General features: G+C 42.6%; 1 protein-coding gene and 1 long non-coding RNA gene across 13 annotated transcripts in view; one reads left to right on the top strand and one right to left on the bottom strand.

Annotated features, from left to right (window-relative positions):
• Positions 1–21,729, bottom strand: part of SPATS2L (spermatogenesis associated serine rich 2 like) — a 160,775-nt gene that overhangs the window by 24,825 nt on the left and 114,221 nt on the right. For 9 of the 11 annotated variants that reach the window (XR_007408975.1, XM_025441879.3, XM_025441883.3 and 6 more), the window contains 2 exons: positions 12,390–12,596; positions 10,897–11,032 (listed from right to left, as the gene is read on the bottom strand). Coding sequence is in view for 10 of the 11 variants with exons in the window: in XM_025441879.3 (XP_025297664.1) it covers positions 10,897–11,032; positions 12,390–12,596 (343 nt within the window). In the remaining variant the exon portion in view is untranslated. The remainder of the gene's footprint in view (positions 1–10,896; positions 11,033–12,389; positions 12,597–21,729) is intronic. The other 2 variants (XM_035710688.2, XM_035710686.2) reach the window with 1 other exon arrangement.
• LOC118353448 (uncharacterized) lies at positions 3,820–10,155 on the top strand. Of its 2 annotated transcripts, XR_004812392.2 has the most exons (4): positions 3,820–3,948; positions 4,163–4,235; positions 7,790–7,963; positions 8,455–10,155. It is a non-coding gene; the product is annotated as an uncharacterized LOC118353448 (long non-coding RNA). The 2 variants fall into 2 exon arrangements; XR_007408976.1 differs by lacking the exons at positions 7,790–7,963; positions 8,455–10,155 and having other exon boundaries at positions 4,163–4,901.

Here is a 21,729-nt window from a genome sequence, read left to right as displayed (position 1 = left end):
GGTCCAATTCCTTCGTTTTGCTTTGTTGGGATTCCTGGGGCTGTCACCTGCTCCCCTGTGCGTTGCTCCCTGGGGTTTGACAACAACCTGCCTTCTTTCCAATAATTGGAAATCTTCTTTTCCGAATGTGACAGTGGTGACAAGTTGGTCTTTCTAAAAATGTCCTGAACTCCACACTGTTCTTTGGTAAACGAAGCAAAACCCAACACACGTGTCCACAGCGTGTAGGCTGGGGTGGGACCCAGCCCTTGGAAGAGGGGCCTGGTAATCGGGATTACCAGGGACGTGAAGCGGCGGGGCCTCTGCACGTGAATCATACTTAAAACACAGCAGTTAAAATCCCTCTGGCTGGCAATGAACACGGTAACAGCACTCGATTTGCCAATCAGGTGAGCCCGTTGTATTTCTCTTTCTTTTATCCTAGGTAATATCACCTGTTAATGTTAATATCTCTTAGTTGTGTATTTTTATGTTGGAATCCTACGATGATTTAAATCACAGTCAATGAATATTTCATCGCGCTGTCTGAGGTGCGCTTCTGGAATGAGACACTGCAGATTCCACCTACGGACTGACTCCCAGTCCGTACAAAACCCAGGAGCTCCTCAAAAAGCAAACAGGTAATTGGAGAAACAAAACAAAACAAAACAAAACAACCCACAGGGATTCTTTCTTCTTGGAGTCTTAAAAATGATATCAGATTCGCGAAATCCTATAAATTCCACAAATCCCACAATACCACGTTTAGCTGAAACATCTGTACTCCTTGTATACCTCCATCTAGCATCATTTATATGATTTCACTTAATGATATAATTTCTTATCTTTGCTAATTACTTCTTAGCTTTGTTCCTTTCCATGGATACCACTGTGCAGGGAAAGCAACTTAACTGTATTTCAGTTTCTGTAGCTACAAAAATTTTATCATTTACTCCCACACCCTTTAGAAAAACCAGAATTAATGCTACCACTACGGAAAAGAAAGTAAACTTGTATCTGTGGATGTTAACGGTGTGATGGCCCAAGGAGCTCCATTTAAAGAGCCGAGTTGACATTCTTCGTATTTTTACTGCGTTTTAAATGCTCATTAAAAAAGCTGGATAAAATAAGACAAATTTCAAAATAAAACAAGGCAAAGTATCTCTTTGTTTCACACCCCCCAAGAGAGTCAACCACTCAATAGCATGGCATTTCTTTCCTATTGGAGGGGGGAGGGGAGCCACCTATGCAGAAGCCATCGTGGTGGCTGTTGACACTGGAGGAGACGGATGTGGCATAAGAAGTCACGGGATGGGTGATGGCTGGCTCGCATCCGGCCCCAGGCCCTGGCCTCCCAGTGCTCGCGTGTGTGAGAGGGGGAGGTGGGCACCTGAGCTTCTCGGTCTGGGCCCTAAGGTGATTGACCACTGCCAGCATCTCCAGTCTCACTGCCACCTTCCCTCGTCCACTAACTTCCCAAGGCGGGGAGAGGTAGGGTGTGGGGGGAAATGCAATATTAAACTTTAGGTACTTACTCTTTATTTTGGAAAGTAGACTTTTTCTAATTTCTAGTATACGGATGAAAATGTGACTTATGAATAAGTTTGCTGGTTTGAGAGAGAGGTGTTCACGATTCATTTATTAGTGGCGGGAGACCCAGAAAATGCACTCCACCCAGAGCACGCTGGCCTCTCTGCTTCTGGTTCCTCGAGCTGTTCTTCTGCACGGACTCCTCTCTCTCCTCTCTCAGTCTGGCAAGTCCTAGCCGCACTTCGAGGGCCAGCCCACTACCACCTCTGCATCGGACCCAGGTCCAGCCAGCCGTAAACCCATCCCCATGTGTGCTCCCTTACAGTTTCCGCCATCCTGCATCAGCATCACACAGCCTGTTTCTATCTACTCCCACTACCCCTTGGACTCCTTTTGGAAAGACAGCATCTTTTATCCCTCAGTATTTCTAGCAGTGCTTCTTCAAGTGTGGTCCTTAGGCTGCCTACACTGGCCCCCACGGTACTCATCACATGCAGAGTCCTGGGCTCCCCTCGCACCCACAGGATCAGAGCCTCCGGGAATGGAGTCCAGGTGTCCCCATGCATGCCAAAGTCTGAGAGCACCAGCTCATGACATGTTTGTCTCCCCGCTGGAGGGGTGAGTGAAGAAAGTGGAAGAGAAGGCAGAGAGAAGGCATGGCAGGGCCTGAGCGGAGCAGGAGGGCTGCTCTGCTGGCCATGGTGGCTGCTCAGAATCAGGGAGTCCTTCTGCCTCACTTCTCTCTGCATCAAGCAATGAGCAATAGGACCTTTTGAGGAGACCTCCGTATCTCATAGCTGGGATCCACCACACGCCACACAGAAAGGTGGAGAAAGAGAGCTCTTCCCACCGTCTTGGCCCAGAGAGAAAGAGAGTGACGAAATACTTATCTGGAAAGGAAGAGAACCAACCTAGGTGGGTCAGACTAGAGATTTCTTAGAATGGTCTGAGACGTGCATTTCGGCACAGAAAATCTTCACAAAACCCCTAGAAAGTGACAGTAGTACCCCGTGTTATAGCTGAGTAGAGGTTAAGAACCTCAATCACTTTCAGAGCTAGAATACGCGGACATGAGATTTAAACCCTATTCCAACTCTACCCGCCATACCTTCTAATTAAGTGGTTAATAAACCTCGGAAGGTGTGACTTTTGTTAGAATATGGCTTGCGAAGAACCACGGGTTTACAGTCACTGCAAGAACACCGGGACTGACATAGTAAGGATTCCACTGACTTCAGGCACAGCCTGCTATATGATTTCTTGCTGTCCTGGCTGACAAATTGCCCAAAATGACTCCTTAGTTTCCCCTAAGGACTACGGAGTCTCACTCTGTATTAGTGCAATAAACAGAAATCACTCCTAAGATCCATTCTGAGCTTGTGATCCGGGACATCCCAGTTCGAAAACGAGAATTTGTTTTCCATTTACACTACTATATACAAACAAATTTGTCTTGATTTTTCCCAGTGAAAAGGGATTATACTGTATATTAAAACACACACACACACCCTCTCCACCTGGGATTGTCCAGATAAAGAACAATTTGCTTAATTCCTTTCTAAAATTTCTCTTTCTACCACGAAAATGAACCCTATTCAGGGGCACGTTTCCGAGCCGGTGGGACCGGCAGCCCTCCTTTGCTGAAAAGGTTCAGAGATCTTTTCAGATTTCAAGCTGAAACCATAATCCGCTCTTCCTGCGGACCTACTACCCCGCAAGGAAGGCTGACCTCCAGCGCCGCGCGGGTGGCGGACAAACGTATGGGGCTGAGCGCGCACGGAGCTCATCGAGGCCGGGACAAGGTGCCACGTGCGCTGGTTTCCTGGCGACTCCACCCCGGAAAAGGCCAGGCCTGGACTTTCTGTATTTATCCACCTTCGCTTCCTGCACGCCGACTGATTCACTGGGGCTGCTGGCAGCGGCCCTGGGGAAACATCCACTGCACAGAAAAACCTCGGGGAGCAAAGAAAATAGGAAAGGAGAAGCCTTCACCTCCAAGGAGCGAGCTGCACCTATTTAGAATGACACATATTCACAAACGAGGCGAGATCTGAAACACGGCGGGGACTTGCCTTAGTCACAAAGTCACGGGACCCTTGCGTTTCTCCATGGTTTATGGTATTTACCCTTGGCACAGTTCAGAGTGGATCCCGGAGCTTATTTCTATTTATTGGACTGGTGCAGAGTAAGGAAAGGGAGTCATTTTGGGCAATTCGTCAGCTAGGACAGCGACAGACCATGCACAGGGCCCTCCGGGGGCAGAAATACGTTTATTGGCCTCGTCCATCATTGCCCCTTGGTATCCTTTGCAGGTGTGTGTTCATCTCCGTGCTGCGGGTTCTTTCAGCATGCTGGCATAACCTCGAACGCTGGGTGTGCCCAGAAGGTTCGGGTTTGTTTCATTTCCGTCACACGGTTCTTGGTACAAGTCACAAGCAGGTGAGTCAGGAAGTCTGTGTTGGGGCAGGTTTCCATCAATGGGAAGACTATGTCTACCTCCCAAGCAGAAGGACTTGGAGAATTTTACTAAATTTCTTTTAAAAACCATTAAAAAAAGACAAGGCAAATTCCTGATTTTGTCTTCATTACATGTTTAATCTAAGGTGCCGGCAAAATCTGGCAATCATTTGACACATTTGCTGTCATTTAACAGGAAGCCAAAGTCTGAGGCATTAACTACCAAGGCCGAGTGGCTGGAAAGGTTCCCCACGTCAGCTCCCCTCCAGGTAATCCCTTGACAAACAACCCCTGTTGACTGGCCTAGAGAAAAGCAGCACTTTGTAACCTAACCGGACAAACACCCTCCTCCAGAACTCTCCACGTTCACGGGAACACGAGGAATGCCAATGGTTTTAAAATGGAGCCTCTGCTCGTCATCCGCGCTTATGTCAATACCTGCCATGTGACCGAACTCAAAAACGAAGTTTGCTGGTTGTCACAGCATCTAATTCTGTGACCCAGTTCTGATTCTGGGAACTGTGTCCACTAATACATATTTTTCCTATACTCACCCATCGAGGTATACGTGGCACCACAGTTTTCCACGACTCAGCCAATTAGATGGTCACCAAGTATTTGCTCAACCGCGACTGCACCGTAAGGTACAGAGAGACCTGTTTTCATTCAGCTTGAACAGCTCAAGGGCTGGCACAGCTGCGGATGTCACTGGCACTACAGCTGCTGGACACAGGCCATGTGTGCCCAGGAACACCAAGTAATATTGCTGCCTGGCTGAAGCCAAAGAAAAAGAATAATCCTCTAAACAGACACTTAATGAAACAATCCCCCACTGTATTTATCTTTACATACCTCATCCTCATCCTAGCCCCCACTGTGATATTTGGTTTTATTGCAAAATGAGAAAAAGACTTAGGTAGAGACCGAATGGCTAATGAGAGTGACTGCCTGGTGTTAGCAACAACCTCCGGTTCTTAATTTTTCCATTTGCTCCTAAGGACAGAGTTGAATTCTGCAATGCAAAGTAGACACACACAAACACACACACACACACACACACACACAAAAGCAAAGCCCTCAATTTTCTACACTTCAATGTAATTCTTTTTCTGGTCATAAGAAGACAAAAATGTCATCTGACCTATAAAATGTGTAGCTAGAGAGTTTCTGTGCAAAATTTCCTACGGCGCTGGTAAGAAAAGAGAGGACACTGGGCTTATGTTTGGGGGTGTGGAAATGATTGGATGAGAAACACCCTCTCTCCTGTTTCCTGAGGTGGGTGGCTTAGGAGGGCCCCTGGGGGAGGGGCAAGTGGGTCCTGGGAGGTGTTGCCGAGGGAGGAATCCCAGTTCCCCCCTCCAGGAGCTACAGCAGGACAAGTGGATGGACTCTTCCTTTCACTTTCCTCTGCTCTCCACGCCCCCCCCTCGCCCCCACTTTCCCAGCGTTCCTGACATCTCTGGTAACTCCTCGTTATGGGGTGGGGTGGGGTGGGGGGCTGTCCCGTGCATTCTAGGATCTCTAGGCCTATCCCGGGCTCCCACCTAATAGGTGCCGGGAGCACCCCCTCTCTGCTGTTGTGACAACCAAAAATACTTCCAAACATGCCAACTGTCTCCTGGAGGCAAATGCATCCAGCTGAGAACGGTGCTCTAGCCACAGACCTATCACCCCGTTTGAGGACTCTCACTGAGCCGGCTTTCAGCCACTGATGCACAAAACAATCACCCGGAGTTCTTTTAAAAAAAAACCGCCAACCACCTACTTCTGAGCCCCCCTCGGACCAGTGCCGTCCGCAGCTCTGGCGGTGGTTCGTAGGCAAAGCCCGAGGAGGTTTTAATTCTAGTGCACACACATGTGCTCCGGCGTGCAGAGAAGTAATATTTCAGTCAATGTGAAGTTTTTCACAAAGAGAAAAGAAAAACACCCAAGAACACAGGAAAACCAGGCTTTTGGCATAAAATGGAAAGCTAGGTATTAACCAAAAATCAGCTAAAAGTTTGGGGAATGCAGGGGTGGGGGCGGAGCAGGGATCAACCCAGGAGGAAAGGATGCTGCTATGTGATAACCCTGCAAGGAAAGAACTGTCTTATTTGGACTCAAAGTGGAGTGGTTGCAATATCGTACACCCCACGGTTGCTACGCTACTGGGGCACCCAAGGAACAGCAGACGGGGAATATGGGACACGTCCCTGCCCTGCTCGTTCCGAAAGGCCCCGCTCCCCCTTGGGAGGCCTTCTTAGGAAAAGGACACAATGTTTAAAATGTCCCAGCGATGCTATCTGGTCAGTGTGTGGGGCCACCCTGCCGCCCGCCCTGGCGGTCGTGTGTGGTGTCGCTTGGCTACCACCAAGAGCCGCACAGCAGATGAGAGGCCCACCTTGGAGGGGGATTTGAGGGATGCGGGAAGAAGCTAGACATCATCTCAGAACAGCTTTTTCTGCAGCCAGAAATTCTCACTTGGAGGGTAATTCCTTTGGCTGATGGAGAGAGTCTCAACACTCCGCGAACCTTCGCTAACGCAAAAATTAAGTATGTCACTTTGGGAAGGAGGACCCATGGTCACCAAAGGGATGAGGTGATCAGTGACACAATAATGAGCGTCAATCATCAATACGAAAAAAGGAAAGCAGTTATGGGGAAACCATTACAGGTTTATCTCGCAGTGCGTGGTGTTGTGGGGAGGAGCCCCAGGCCTGTGGGGAGCACCTGTCTTTGCTCCGAGATGGAGAGAAAGAGGCGAGAAGGGTGGGGGTGGGGTGGGGCGAGCAGGGCCTGGGTCTCCTGACCTGCTCCAAATCCTGCTGAAGTAAGACCTGGCATCACTTTGGGGGAAAAATAAGCATGACGGATAAGGATGGGGGCTTTGGCTGATTTCCTTTTCCTACGTGAAAGCAAAGCATCTAGAAATATTGTCCCTCCCAGCCGCCATTCTCTATGACCCTGTTACCCCATCCCCAGCACAAGCTCGACCCTCTGGCTCATTACCATCTTCCATTTCCTTTAGGAGTGCTTTTAATTAGAAGTTAAATTGACAAGAGCACCTAGCAATTTTTACAGCTCTATTTTGGAATGCTTTCCCTCCCAGCATATGGCACAGCTATCAAGTATTATTCTCCTTCCTCGATGTTTCTTGAATTTAATGTTTATTGTTCATTTTAATCCTTCAGCATCAACTTGGACACGCGCGCACACACAATTCTGCGGTGAGAAGCTAGACTAGTCTGCACACAAAGCAATTAAATCTGGCAGTTAAATTCATAAATCTATGATTCCAAAGGATGAATATTTTCCAGTTGTGGTAGGGGGCCAACCGTATAGAAAGGGAACCAGCTGTTTCATGTTGGTTCCTGGTGGGACTTTTCGCACAGACACTCATGTTGCAAAATATATTTTCTGTTAAGACGGTGTGAGAGCATCGTGTCATCTTTGCTGCCCTCTCAGATCCCCAAGTCTTTCTGGGAAAATGAGAACGATCCATGTAATGGTCATCTAGCCTAATGTAACTGTGTCCTGGTTGGATGCCAATTTCGATATCACGATTTAGCCACTGGATGGTTTTCTTCAATAACTGTATTGAACAAAGTGTTCTTCACAGCCAGATGGGGAAGGAAAAGCATTTGGTTCATTTTATTCAGATGCGTGCTCACTGGGCCCCGGCATGTGCAAGCAAAGGGCTTTCGCCCAGCCTCACACAACCACGGCTCCCGCGAATCCCAGCAGGCTTTTGGAGAATTTGAACAGGGAGGATTCACCTCCTGAAGCGGGGTAGCAGAGTGAATGTTTAGAATTTCTTACCTGAGAGTTTCTATCTGTTTCTAAGTCACACGCAAATGCCTGTTGGACACTTTGGTGAGGGCACCTGATGGCGCCGGGCCAGGAGAGAAGATGCACAAGTACAACATCGCCTGTGCACCGGGTGAATCGACATCTATCTCAGAACCAGCTCTCATTTTGGAAATCTCCAGAGGGCTTGTCCCACATCTTCTCAAGCTGGGTAAGCCTTACAATGTAATCCTCAGGCTCTGGTTGTGTAAAACGAATGGCACTGCATTCAAAGTTTTCTCTAATGTCTAGAGTCCATGATGTCACCACCAACAGGAAAGCTTCATTTTTTAACACATTTAAGTTTTTGTCTTCGGTTCTGTGACCTGTTCTTTTTAAAGAGCACCACAATCCCTAAAATTCATCCATTTCTCCCCCTCAGAAAATGGGAGGAAGACTTTATCCAAGGACATCAATCACCCTGCTGGCTAGACCGCAGGTCTCTTTGGAACAGAGATGTAACGTTTTTCCATTTGGCAGAAACTCATGTTAATGGTCGATAAGAAAGACTTAATTTTGTGTTATTTTTAAGTTAACATGTAGGTGATTATTTGGGGGTCATTTTTATTAAAGTTTAGATCGGAAAACAAGTGCTGGTGTTGACGCGTTTTGTAGCAAGAGCACGTTAAAAAAAACGGTTAATCTATATTTATTCTTCTTCAGTTTGGAGGAAAAGTGCCATTTGCTACGAGGTGACTTTTAAACAGCAGTACTGCTTGGCAGAGCTCATTCAGAAACCATCCTACCCATCGGTTTGAAACAAAGCGTGACATATAAGCAGAGAAAAGATACACAACTTCCCTGGGTGCTGACTTCCCCGGCCCTACGCTTCCAGCTCTTGAGGAGTGAAACACTCAGAGTCTGCTATAAATCTCAAGATGTCTCGTGACCCATGTGGTGTTCATTTTACTAAGGAAATAAAAAAAAAAAAAGTACTCGGAGCAGCTGGAGGAGAGAGGTAATTTGAGGTCAGTGCTACACTTTGTCAATTGGTGTGTGAGTCACTCGGATGGAAGGTATCCTACCGAGGCCCCAGAGGAAGAGTTTACTCTAAAATGCCACACAAAAGAGTAAGACAGAGTGGCCTTCTCTGAGCGTTGTCTCGGGCCTCCGGGGGCTGGAAGCTCCGGCCCCACGAGCCAGCCCCGGCCCACTGCCTGCCTGCGTTTCTCGGGCTGCTTCGTGCCATGGCAGTAGAGCTGCGGAGCTGCACAGACACCGCAGACTGTAAAGCTCAAAACATTTACTAGCTGGCCCTTTAGAGGTAAAGTTGGCTGACTCTGGCTCCAGAGACCAGGCCTGGAAGTTGAGTGTGCTTAGATATATATATCGGGGTAACTTAAGGATAGATTTTAAAAAATCATGGAACTATATAGCATTTAAAAACCAGTAATAATAATAATACCTTTCATTTTTATAGCATCTTTACCTTCTCTAAGAACTTTCAAACATATTCCTGGAGTGTACTTTGAACAATTAGTTTCTCGTCTGGTGGCAGAGAGGAGAGCTCTGCTAAGGTCCAGCTGACGTGACGGGGTGGAGAGCCCAGTCATGCCCTTCACGGTCCCTCACTGCACAATAACTGATGGAGACGGTTTTCTTTCAAGTCTCTGGTACCTTGTGCACATTGGGATCTTAAGCTCTAGGTGGCAGATGGTTTAAATTTTGGAAATTTTAGATTGTGTTAAGTGTGATCCTTGGTTTTACACAACTCTATAATCTGCTAAAAAGCGCATCTGTGTCAAAGAAAGGACTTGGAAAGGAAAGAGAGGCGGAACACGTGGTCAACTTCTAGAATCATGGAGAGCCAATGAGATACAGAGAACACACTTGAGCGCAGGCACTGTGGGTTTGTTTTTCTGGTCTTTCTATTTTTTCTCCTTGGCGCCCTGATTTTCCTTCAGGAACCACAGCCCTTCAACTCTTGGTCCACGGGATTCAGGTGGGGCTCACCAGCTCTAACTCTGTGCAGGGCACAAGACCCCAGCCTGGCTGGTGGGAAGACTGTCTCTCTTGCCACGGTGACCAGTTTAGGGACAGATACACGGCCCAGCCCAGTCAATGCGAATTAGCCCTTGGGCTTCTGCTGGAACTACTGGAGACAAAGGTCTCTTTCAGATCACAGGGACTAAGGATTATGTAAGCATGGAGCTGCTACGGGGGCATCTTTACTACCATGTGGAGAGATCACACCCAAGAATCAAGCCAAGAATAAGTGGAACCAGGAGATTATACGAGATGCTGAGAAAGAAAAGGAGGGAGAGACGGAGACAAGGAGAAAGGGAAGGAGGGAAGGAAGGAGGGAGGGAAGGAGAGAGGGAGGGAGAGAGAAATGGAATTCTCAGAACACAATTTGGGCTTAGAACCAAATTTGCCTAAAGGAATCTTCTCAATTTTTCATGTACATAAGCCAATAAATTCTCCTTTGTCATTAACTAGTGTGACTTCGGTTTCCATCACTTGAAACTGGAAGAGTCTTGAGTGATACACTGAGAACTTTTTCTACTGGTAATAACTTAACCTTTACCAATAGATGCTTCATTTCAATTGTGGACATGAGCAAATATACAGGGCTCCAAGAAACATCTTCCATCAACGTCAGCTGCAGAGTAGGGCAGGGCAGGGCACAACCAAAACCACACCAGTGTGCCATTTCTTAATTCCAGTCTTCAAGATACCCAAGAATGCAGTTCTATCACTAAGCTTGTCTAAGATGTTTCTGAGTTTCGTTAAGGGAGTCTTTCTTATTTATTAATGATAAGGTTGGAAAATATTTTGTTTTCTCAGTAGCATTCATGATATAAGCCTTCCAGGAATTTGTCAAAAATATCATTTGTTGAGGTTGTGTTCTACATCATTCATGCACTTTGGGGCCAATTTCAAACTCCAATGAATTATGTGTATTGGGTTTCTTCTCACTCAAACATTTTCCCTTCTTTTTTATCCCCATGATATATGCCTCTGCTTGCAGGACTTAAAAAATTTGCTGAGGAGTTGTTCTGTGATGTTTATGTATTAAATAAACAATGTTTCCCATCAGATGCTTTTACCTGTAGGAACAGCTCAAGTGCTTTAAGTTTATAGTTTCTAAGTCAAATTACTCACCAGTTGTGTAATTCGGCAAAGGCAGCTTTGATCTTCTTCACTGAACTATCCACTTCTTCCTTGATCATGACACGGTATCTTGTTAGAGACACAGTGCAGCGCTGCAAATCCTTCACCGATTTCTCAATGTTTGGGCCTAAAAGTAATGTCATGAAACAACTGTTAAATTGAACACTCTATCTTTTTATTTCTGAGCCAAACAACAACAGCAAAAGCAGCTAACTCCCATACCCCCTAATAAAAAGAGAGAGATTTATCTTTTGTTTCTCAATGGAAAAAAAAAAGTTCTGTCAAGGAGATGTTTATGTGTTTATAACCCAGAGTTTTAAAAATCCACAGTGGGTGATTTGTGTGGCCCCTGAGACTGCTGTGATTTGACCAGTGGGTTCTGTGGGTGGGCCATTTTGGGCACACGTGCCTCCTTTGTGCTTTGGAAAGAGGCTGTGATCATTATGTTCTATTATGAACTGCAGTTTCTTAGAATCTGATATGTCTAAAGACCATTTGTGCTGCTGGCTCTCACCACTCTGCGTGGTTAAAAGCCAGCAGGGCTTTTGGATGAGGAAAATGACATGGAGATTGGGAGAGGTACAAATGAGCTAGAGAGAGTACGGAGCTTTGGTGCCAGGTATGCTGGCTCCGGCCCCATCAGTTCTGAGCCAGGCCTGTAATTATAGCAGCAGCACTTAGAGCTGCTCGATGGGTGCCAATCTTGCCTGATTTCCTGAAACCGTCACCAAGGTATACAGATACTGCAGAGCAAACAGGCCAATTGTACTTATCCCAACAAGGCCATGTTTCTTAGAAGAAAGAAATCTCCCTCAAGAAAAGTACGAAAGTCTGTCAAATCAAAGCCAAGGAAATCAGATACAACTGAGGCTGAATGAGAAGAATATTATTTAATCCTCTGGGAATCAAAAAGGAAGTGATTTAGCCCCTTTCGTGTTTAATACCAATTATGTATGAAGTATAGCAAAGCTCAAAGGATAATAAAAACACAGTGTGTCAAATATAAAATCCTCTTTCAGTGTTACATTGTCTGAAAGTTCTAACACAGAACTGAATTTCCATGAGAAAGATCATATCTGAAGAAGACATATCAGCCTCGAGATTCATCTTCATTCAATGTAAGTTAAGAACTTGTGTGCCAGCGAAACATTCGGCATTCATATTACTAAAAAAAAAAACTGTTTGCTTCATAAAATATGAGGGTAGAAAGTATTTGTGGTGCAAATTTATCCATGCCTACAGAGGGAAGAATGACCACAGAGGGGCAGAGAAAGGGGATGTAATTCCTCTGAAATATTTGAGGCCTTTGGTTAACATGGGAGGAATCACATCTACTTTTTAATCTATGTGGGTCACAGAAAGAAATGCAATTGCATGTGCATCTCTCTTCACTAAGCAGCATCTTTTGGAAAGTTCTATCATTCTGGCACTTCTCTGGGTGTGCAAAATGTGTTGAATCATTTGTGCAAAAGAAATCACTTTACCTCTTTTCTTTGCCAGCTCATCTGGCTTTATTTCAAGATGAGCTGCAGGGGTATTGGACTTAACAGGAGATGTTTTTGCCTTAGGCTTGCTTGGGTTACAAGGCTGCTCAGCTGACCACTGTAGGCCATCTGACCTCTCTGGTGTTCCATGTATAGGTTTGGGGTTCCCATCTAAGGATAGTTTCTGTTGCAGTGGTCTGTTGCCTTCTGTAAGAAAACACCAAATAATGACTGTGAAGTGATAAACTAAAAACACTGATGAGAAAGTGACTGGTGGGAATGCCAAGATTTCTGCTTTTGTTTACATGTTGGCAATCATGCCCTTCATTGCAAACAGTGAAGAAACTGTTTTAATAGAATCTCCAGAAGATTTGAGGATATCCTAGAAATAGAGCCTTGTACTTGGGAGTCAGAAGACCTGAGTGGGCATTTCAGTTCTGGTAATTACTTTGTACAGCGGCCCTGGGCAAGCCACTTAGCATCTCTGAGGCTTGGTTTCCTCACTGATTATGAAGGTTATTAGGAGCAGAGTTTTGTTTTTTTTTTCCTCATTCAGTATAGGTGTAAGCATCTTTAAGTATGATTTCATATTGAGGCTATAAAAATGCAGCCTTACTATCTCCAAGTGCTGCATTAATGTCTTGTGGTATTTTATTATTAATTAATGAAGGCAGGAGAGTGACTGGAGATAGGGCAAGAATGAAGTGACAACAGGTACTATAATCATTTCACTTAATTTATGGAGGATTAAATCGAGAAACATAATATTCTCAACTATATTTAAAATCTAGGGAGTCAAATTCTCTCTGGAGCTTTAATAAGATGTGGCAGTAAATTAGCAGCACATTGCGTTCAGCATCTTTTAAAGGTAGGTTCCTATTTAGTTATTGCTGGAGTGAATTAAATGATACCTTAGTGGCCGGAAAAGGAAATGTATTACCCTTAACATCTTACAACCAGAGAGAGCTTTGGGTGTAAAAAAAAGGGAAGTCAGTGTGCTCTGAAGGCCAGGCTTTTGGAGGAAGCTGAGTGTAGGAGAAAGTACAGGGCTGGATCCAGGAGACCAATGTGCTGAGCTTCCCTGTGTCCTGGATGAGCCTGTAGGAATGACTTCACTTTTCGGCTGTCTGTGGCTCACACTCAGAGCACAAAGTCATTTCTATGAATTGCAGGTCCTTTTCATCCTGCTTCACTTCTTTCTACTTCCCTGGCACCTCATAAAAATTTACTGTATTATATTTTAACACAAGGTTTATGTGTCTGCCCCTCATCCCTGCTTGAGGAGGCTAGGGTTCCCTTAAAGTCAAATACTGAAACCTGATTCATTTTTGAAGCCCTAGTACTTGTGTTTGGCTCAGTGGCTATCTGTAAAATTGTGACTGAATTAAAGTACTCTTAAAATGATTTCATGGGAAACAAAACAAAACAAAACAAAGAACAAAGAACACCTTTCCTAACATTTGCCACAGACGTTATAGAGATTACACATGGAAGGTGCAAAAGAATATGATCTGCATCCTTGTCAATTTGATTTTAGACATTTAAGACAAGTGTAAATCTGACTTTGTTGATTGCATCATTCATAACTTCTATATCAAGAAAGCAGAGGAACGCTGGGGTGGCTCCGTTGGTTGAGCATCCGACTCTTGATTTTGCCTGAGGTCATAATATCAGGGTCATGAGAATGAGCCCCAATTCGGGCAGGCTCCATGCTCAGTGGGGAGTCTGCTTGAGATTCTCTCTCTCTCTTTCTCTCTCTGCCCCTCCCTGCTGTACTTTCTCTCATTCTCTAAAATAAATAAATCTAAAAAAAAAAAAAAAAAAAAAAGAAAGCATAGCATACATTTTATGGGCTGAATGGTGAGTACTCTTTTTTTTTTTATTATTGAAGTTCGATTTGCCAACATATAGTATAACACCCAAAGCTCAATTGATGAGTACTCTTTAAAGGGAAATTACAATACACAATGAGATGTTCAACAAAGGTAGTGAACAAATTAAGTACTGAAAATAGCATTTCCTCCAGTGATTAAACAGATTTAAGTGGTAGTGTGCAATTTTGTTATACTAAAGAACTTCAGTGTAGGGCAGTGGTTGTCAAGAGTTAGTGTGCAGGAAGTCTCCCTTAGTACTTTTTACAAATGCAAATTCCCAGACAACACCTCCAGGGATTTTGATTCAGCAATGGGCCCAAGATTCTACCTGCCAGGTGATTCTGCTGGGGTGAAGATGGGTGGCACCCCCACCTGAAGAAACTCTACTGCATAAGATGAAAAACTAATTTTTTTGATGAATCTGTAAATGTTTGGTTAAAATAATGATTAAGTACAGGCTGGCTCCAACTCAGTCCCTTTCTAAATCATAGTGAAGATTCAGCCTTAATGAAATATTATAAATTGAGAATCTAAAATATAGCTCATTGAGCATGGTATAGTAAATCAGTCTTATCCTTGAAAACAAGGGGATTTATATTATAGCCTAATGGAAATAATGACCTTAGAATGAAGGGAAAACATTATTCTGGTGCATGTGTAAGAATTTTAAATGGAAGGCAAGCATGCAAATGAACATGGGTTCATTAACCTAGAGCTGAAAATATTTTGTTTGTGTCTCAGAGAACTGGTATGTGGGCTGCTGGTTCATTTCATCATTCATCCAACAAGAATTCATTGAGAAATATGAATAGCAGAGTTTTTTTTAGGGTCCTGAAAAGCTGTCTTATTATTGGTAGAAATCAGTGAACACTGGAAAGATCTGAAATTCTCAAAGATGACTTGGATATATTTGCACATTGGCTGTTCAGATCTGTCTCCAAATATAGTAAAACTCTGGGGCTCTTTCAGATGAAAGCTGGTGGTTAAGTTATTCAGCTATAACAGAATTAGTTTCATCTTAACCACAAATCCTGATATTTCTAGCAACAGGATAATGGAGGTTCTTTCCTAGATACAGTGATTTCCCTCTAACATTATGGCCAGAAGTACCATCAATTCTCTCTTTCTGGAATTTACTTAGAAACTTCAACAGACAGTAGCTGACTCAGAGTTGATTCCTATCCCTGTCCAATAAGGTAGCCACTAGCCATATGTGGTCATTCAACGCTTGGAATGTGGCTTCCCTAAACTGAGATGTGCTGTAACTGTAAAATACACACTAAGATTTGAAGACTTAGTACAAAAAAAAAGGAATTAAAAATATTACTTTGATGATTTAAAAAATACTGGTATGTCAAAATAATATTTTGCATGTATTAAGTTAGATAAAATATATTATGCAATCTCATTCACCTGTTTCTTTTAACTTTTTTCATGTGGCTACTCAGAGTTTTATAATTACATAGGTAGCTCACATTATATTTCTATTGGGTAGCACTAATATAAATCAGAAGGAGCATAAAATTATTGGTCTAAAATCTGCAATCACTCTAATTTATATTCCAGACTAAGAGAGTACTGATTTCAGTGAAACCTTAAAATACCCTCTGCAATTTCTACATGAGCAAAGTGGCGACAGAGGGATATATGTCTTGTTCATAACTATATGCTTGGTGCCTAGTAAGTACATGATGAATACTGAATGAATGAATGAATGAATCAGCATTACTTTGGTACTTTTCATGCCTGGGGCCCTTCTAGTTATAGGGAGCCTCGTTTGATATGAGTCCCTGGCTGTGTCTTTATCCAATATTCATCAAATACTTGAATCAAAGTAGTTACATCTTGGAAAAAAAGTTGTCTCTGGAAACACCTAATCTGCCCAGATTTTGATAAATATTATATACATTTTAATTGATATACATTTTAATTTCACCCTAAAAATGGCTCCTAGAAAATTATATGTTTTTGAATTTAACTATTACCTGAGTTTTCCCTTTATTAAAAATACTTATCAAATCCCAACACAGATTGTATATTTCTTCCTGAGTATCATTCTGGTTTCTGATTCAATCTGACTCAACAGATTTATATGGAGTACCCTTATGTGCCAGCCCTAGCTTCCTCATAGGAGATACATGGGACACAGTCTCTCTGCCCTTAACAACTAACATGTAAAATGTGAAAAAGCAACTTAAGATCATAGCAGTAAATCTGAGTTCACCTTTCCCCAATGAATTATGTTGGCATCTTTGTTGAAAATCAATTGACTATATATGTGTGGTCTATTTTTGGACTACATTCTATTCCACTGATACAGTTGTCTATCCTCACCCCTAACACCACACTTTTTAAATTTTTTTATTTTCTTACTGTAACTATACAATGAGTCTCATATCAGGTGATATGTCCTCCAACTTTGCTCCTTTTTCAAGATTGTCTTGACTAATGTAGGTCCTTTGCATTTCAAATTTAAGAATCAGTTTATTTCTACAAAAACAGTCAGTGTATTTCTACAAGAAATCTGGTGGGATTTTGACTGGGCTTGAGTTGAATCTATAAATCAATTTGGAGATCATTAGTATCTTAGCAGTACTGCATCTTTTGATCTTTGAACATGATACAACACACCATTTATTTAGCTTTTCTTTAATTGGTCTCAGCACTGTTTTATGGTTTTAGGTGTCTTGTGCATCTTTGGCTAAATTTATTCCTAGGTATTTTAGATGTCTTAGGTAACTGTATGTAATATTTTTAAAAATTTCATTTCCCAGTTGTTGGCTGCCAGAATGCAAAATTACAACTGATTTATTATAATATTGAACTTTATACCTAGTTACCTTGCTAATTTCCTTACTAGTTTTTTTTTTTTTTTCTGTAGGTTTCCTACAATTTTCTATATAGGCAATACTGACACCTGCAAATGCAGTTTAGCTTCTTTCATTCCAGTCTTCCCTTGCCTTATTAAATTGGTTAGGAACCCTAGTACAATGTAGAATAAGTGTCCTTGTGTCCTTGCATTATTCTTGATCTTAGGGAAAGTGCATTGAATATTTATCATAAAATATGATATTAACTACAGAGCAGATTTTTCACACATTTATTGGGAAATTCACTTATATTCCTAGTTTTCTGGGAGTTTTTATTATTTTGCCAAATGATTTAATTTTGTTTCACTTATTAAGATGATCATATTGTTTTTCTCCTTTATTTTGTTGACAGTAAATTACACTAATCAATTTTTACATGTTAAGCCAATGGTGCATTCTTGGGAAAAAAGCACATTGGTCATAGTGTATTATCTTTCTTATATATTGCTGGCTTAAACTTGCTAATATTTTGCTGAAGATTTTGCTTCTTCATTCATAAGCGATATCGTTCTGCTTCTAATGGCTAATCTTTCTTTCTATTATAGGTCACATTTGATTGCTTCTTGTGTGGATTTATTTTACACAGCAAAACATAAACTGTGGTGGCTGTTTCTTGTTAACAGTACCAAAGAAAACAAATCTTCCTCTTGGGAGAAATATAAGACTTGAATTCAAAGATTTTCATAATATATGTACAGCCATGTATGTGTTCAGACTTGAAAACTTCTGAAAACTCTTTTTTTTCTTATTAGATTTTACTTTTCAGTGAAAGCTTTATGTACTTCTAAGGAGACTGAAGGGAGTATAAATGGAATTCAAATCTAAGTTTAAGAAATGTATTATATATAAGAGTAGGTCTAAAAAATTATTTTAACCCATTGAGTTAAGAGCCTCCTATACACAGTAAAGTACATTGTCTGATGATGATTAATGTAGTATTTTAAAGTAGTTCTACCCAGGAAAAACTGAAAAAAAAAAAAAAACCCAAAGTATAATTTTGTTGTCATAAAATTACACCTAAAATTTCTAATGCCTGTGTTACTCAAAGCATATTATATTCACTTAAAAGTAATTAAGTTAATATGTTAGTGTTTTATGATAACTGATAATAATAATAATAGTTCTCTGATCAGAATCTTAGTGTTCTTAAATATTCACAAAAAGAAAAATGCAAAGGGAAATGAAACATCTTAAAGTGTTCCATTGCCCTACTAATCACATGAACTAATCAGGTAAGGGGGCAGGAAAATGCATTCCAGACAGAGATAGCATTTGCAGTGGGAGTAAGCGCTGTGTGCCAGTTATGAAGTTATTGCCTCTCGGCGCAAATCTACCCTTCTTTGCCTTCCTTTGTGCCAATGGAGCTGGCCCCTGTGAACGATTCTCTCTTGCCAGCCAGCACAATGTCAGCTTTATTAGTAGAGGGCAATAAAGTGACCATGAAAGGCTAAAAGGGCAGGAATATTCTTCTCTTCCAGTTCTGGTTCTTCATTATTATGCTTATTTGTCCCAGGAGTCAGCAGCCATGCTGAGAAGCTCCAGCTGCACTCGTGCCTGTCCCCTGCGACTCGTGCACTGGCAGTGGCTTTCAGCAATTCTAGCCTACCGACACCCCCAGCAATGGACAGCTCAGTCCATGCCCTGTGACAGTTTTGGATGTTGTTGTTTTGCTACCACAAGACTGCATGTTCCTCTGATGGCCACGTCCCTTCGGCGACATCAGAATATCAGTCTTGGATTGGAGGGCTCTCTTTTTTTGTCTAACCTTCCTAGAGATAGCAACTGCCCTCTTGCATGTCTAGATCTCGGAGTCCTCATCTATCTCTTTGAGTAGGTAACCACCTCCTGGCCTTTCTAGTGTTGTAGTTGGTAATTCTCTGTATTACAGTCCTCCCATTCAAATAAACTCTGTGGCTTCTGTCTCCAAACTTGAACCTGACTGATACAGCCAGCATGAGGGGCTGAGAGGGAACCAGGGTGGCTGGAACAGAGAGAGCAAGAAAGAATAGCAACACATAGGGGCCAGATCATGCTAAGCCTGCAAGCCATGATAAGACTTTTGGTTTTTATCTTAAGAGTTCAGATTTGTGTTTTGAAAAGATTTCAGGATACAGAGTAACTTAGAGGGGAACGATGTAAATACTAGGAAATTAATCAGTGGACGCCTATAGCAACACAAGCAAGAGAGGATGAGGTGGGAAGGCAGAGGCAGAGACTGTGAAAAATGGACGGGTTCTAGGAATATTTGGAAAAGAAAATCAACAGGACTTGTTGATGGATTGGATGTGGGGGGTGAGAGGGGGAAGATGTCAGGACTGGTGCTAGATTTCTGGCTTGCACATCAAATAGGTAGGACATTAACATCAGGAACACTAAAAGAAAGCCGAGGCCGAGATCATGAGATTGCTTGAAGCATGCTGTTGAAGTGCTTTGAACTGTTAAAGTGAAAATGTCAAGTAAGAGCCTGGAATTAATTAATTAATTAATTAATTAATCTATCTCAAGAGAGTAGCCTGGACTGGGAAGACGAATTTGTGGGCCAGCTTACATAATTAAAACTCAGGCACGGTTGAAATGATCTAAGGAAGATGGTATGTTTTATAGGAGAAAAGACTTGGAACCTACCAAGCCTTGACAAGCTTCACTGGTTAATGGCCAAGTAGAGAAGAGTGATCCTCAAAGGAAACAGAGGGGCAATGAAGATGGAGAGGAGATCAGGAGACTGACATGTCATTGGAGCCAAAAAGGAAAGATAGAGCATTAAGGTGGAGTGATCGACAGCACCGAATGCTGCAGAAAGAAAAAAGGATAAAGGATTGAAAAACGCCTGCTTGATCCAATACATGGAGGCCATTGATAAACTAGTGGGAGCAGTGTCTTTGGAGTGATGAAGCTGTAAGCTGTAATGATTGGTTGATCAGCGACAGACAGAGGTGAAATAATGGAGACATTAAGTAAAGATAATTCTTTCAGATGTTACAGAATAATGGTCTGGTGATGAAACCCCAAGAAAATTCTTTTCACATTACAGTGATGGTGCACCTGGATTTGCATGGTCTGTTATTCTTCTGTTACTGCATGACAGGGGAATGAACAGAAAGTCAGAGGAACCCATGGCTTTGAAATAGAGACCAAAATGGACAGGCTTACTTCAGACATAATGTTGGTCAGTTCTGCTTTTTCATAACCTCTTTATCAACTACAGATGGACTTTATTATTTCAAGTCTTAGGAAATTTGATCAGTTCCGTGGGCATAGGGCTGGTAACTTCCAGATTGGAAACAAATCTTTTAGTTTTATTTACATGACCTTTCAAGATCTCATAGGTCATTAATATCTTTACAGGTTTATTTATGTTAAAAGATAATAGAGGCACCTGGGTAGCTCAGTCGGTTAAGTGGCTGCCTTCAGCTCAGGTCATGATCTCAGGGTCCTGGGATCAAGCCCTGGGTCAGGCTTCCTGCTCAGCAGAGAGTCTGCTTCTCCCTCTCCCTCTGCCCCTTATTCCCCTGCTCAAGTTCTCTCTGTCTCTTTCTCTCAAATAGATAAGTAAAATCTTAAAAAAAAAAAAAAAAGATAATAAAGTCAATGAATTAAGCTGCCAATGACACAGGTAGGCAGGTTCTCTTCATTTGTTTCAGTTATTTCCCTGCAAAACAGGCTCAATTCTCATTGCATTCTGATAGAGCCATTTAAATCTGTTCAAAAATTTAAAAAACAGGTTTTTTGGGGAAGCCTTTTGTTCTTTGCAAGGAGTGCATTCCATTTAATTAAGCTGGTTTATAACTGAAGTCACCCAACAAGGTATGGGTGGGAAGTTACAAAGGTATCAGCTCTTCAGAGATGAGTAGTTTTTGTGCTTCTGCTGCAGGGTTGCAGCTAAAGTAGTTTTTTTTTTTTTTTTTTTAAGATTTTATTCATTCATGAGAGACACAGAGAGAGGGAGAGAGAGAGGCAGAGAGAGAAGCAGGCTCCATGCAGGGAGCCCGATGTGGGACTTGATCCCTGGTCTCCAGGATCAGGCCCTGGGAGGAAGGCAGGGGCTCAACCACTGAGCCACCCAGGGATCCCACAAAAGTAGTTTTCAAATGAGAAGGAGAATGGAGCTGGCTCTGGATTTCACTCTACCCAGGTGACAGGAACATATCCCCAGGGGTTTTGCATTTCCTGGGCCCTGGGTATCACTCCATCCTGTGTGGGTCTCTGTCTCTTTCTGCTTTATCATACCCAGAGAAAGGAAGCAGAGGTCCTAGTCCTGGAAGATGCAGTCACAGACCTCCCCTAACGCTACCTGAATGGTCCTGACCTGGTGCCCCCAGGAGCTGATGTGGAGACTGAAATGCACCCAGCCCTACACAGGAGCTACGCTAAGTATTTAGATGCCAACACAATAATTAAGGAGGAGTGATAATAACAATGAATGTGCTTTAAAATGTGAACTTTCAAATGCATGTTCATAGAACAGGACATACTATCAGCTGTAGAGGTTAATAAAGTATTATATCTTTAATTTAAAAAAAATAGTAAAAAAAAAACCCTTTGGTTATAACTCTGCAAGAGTTTCAGCTAACGTCCTTAATTAAGGTTTAAATAAAA

This window comes from Canis lupus, chromosome 37 (assembly GCF_003254725.2).
Source record: "Canis lupus dingo isolate Sandy chromosome 37, ASM325472v2, whole genome shotgun sequence".
Taxonomy (NCBI): Eukaryota; Metazoa; Chordata; class Mammalia; order Carnivora; family Canidae; genus Canis; species Canis lupus.
Note: the sequence above shows the minus strand (reverse complement) of the source record. Positions and strands in the feature narration are given on the sequence as shown.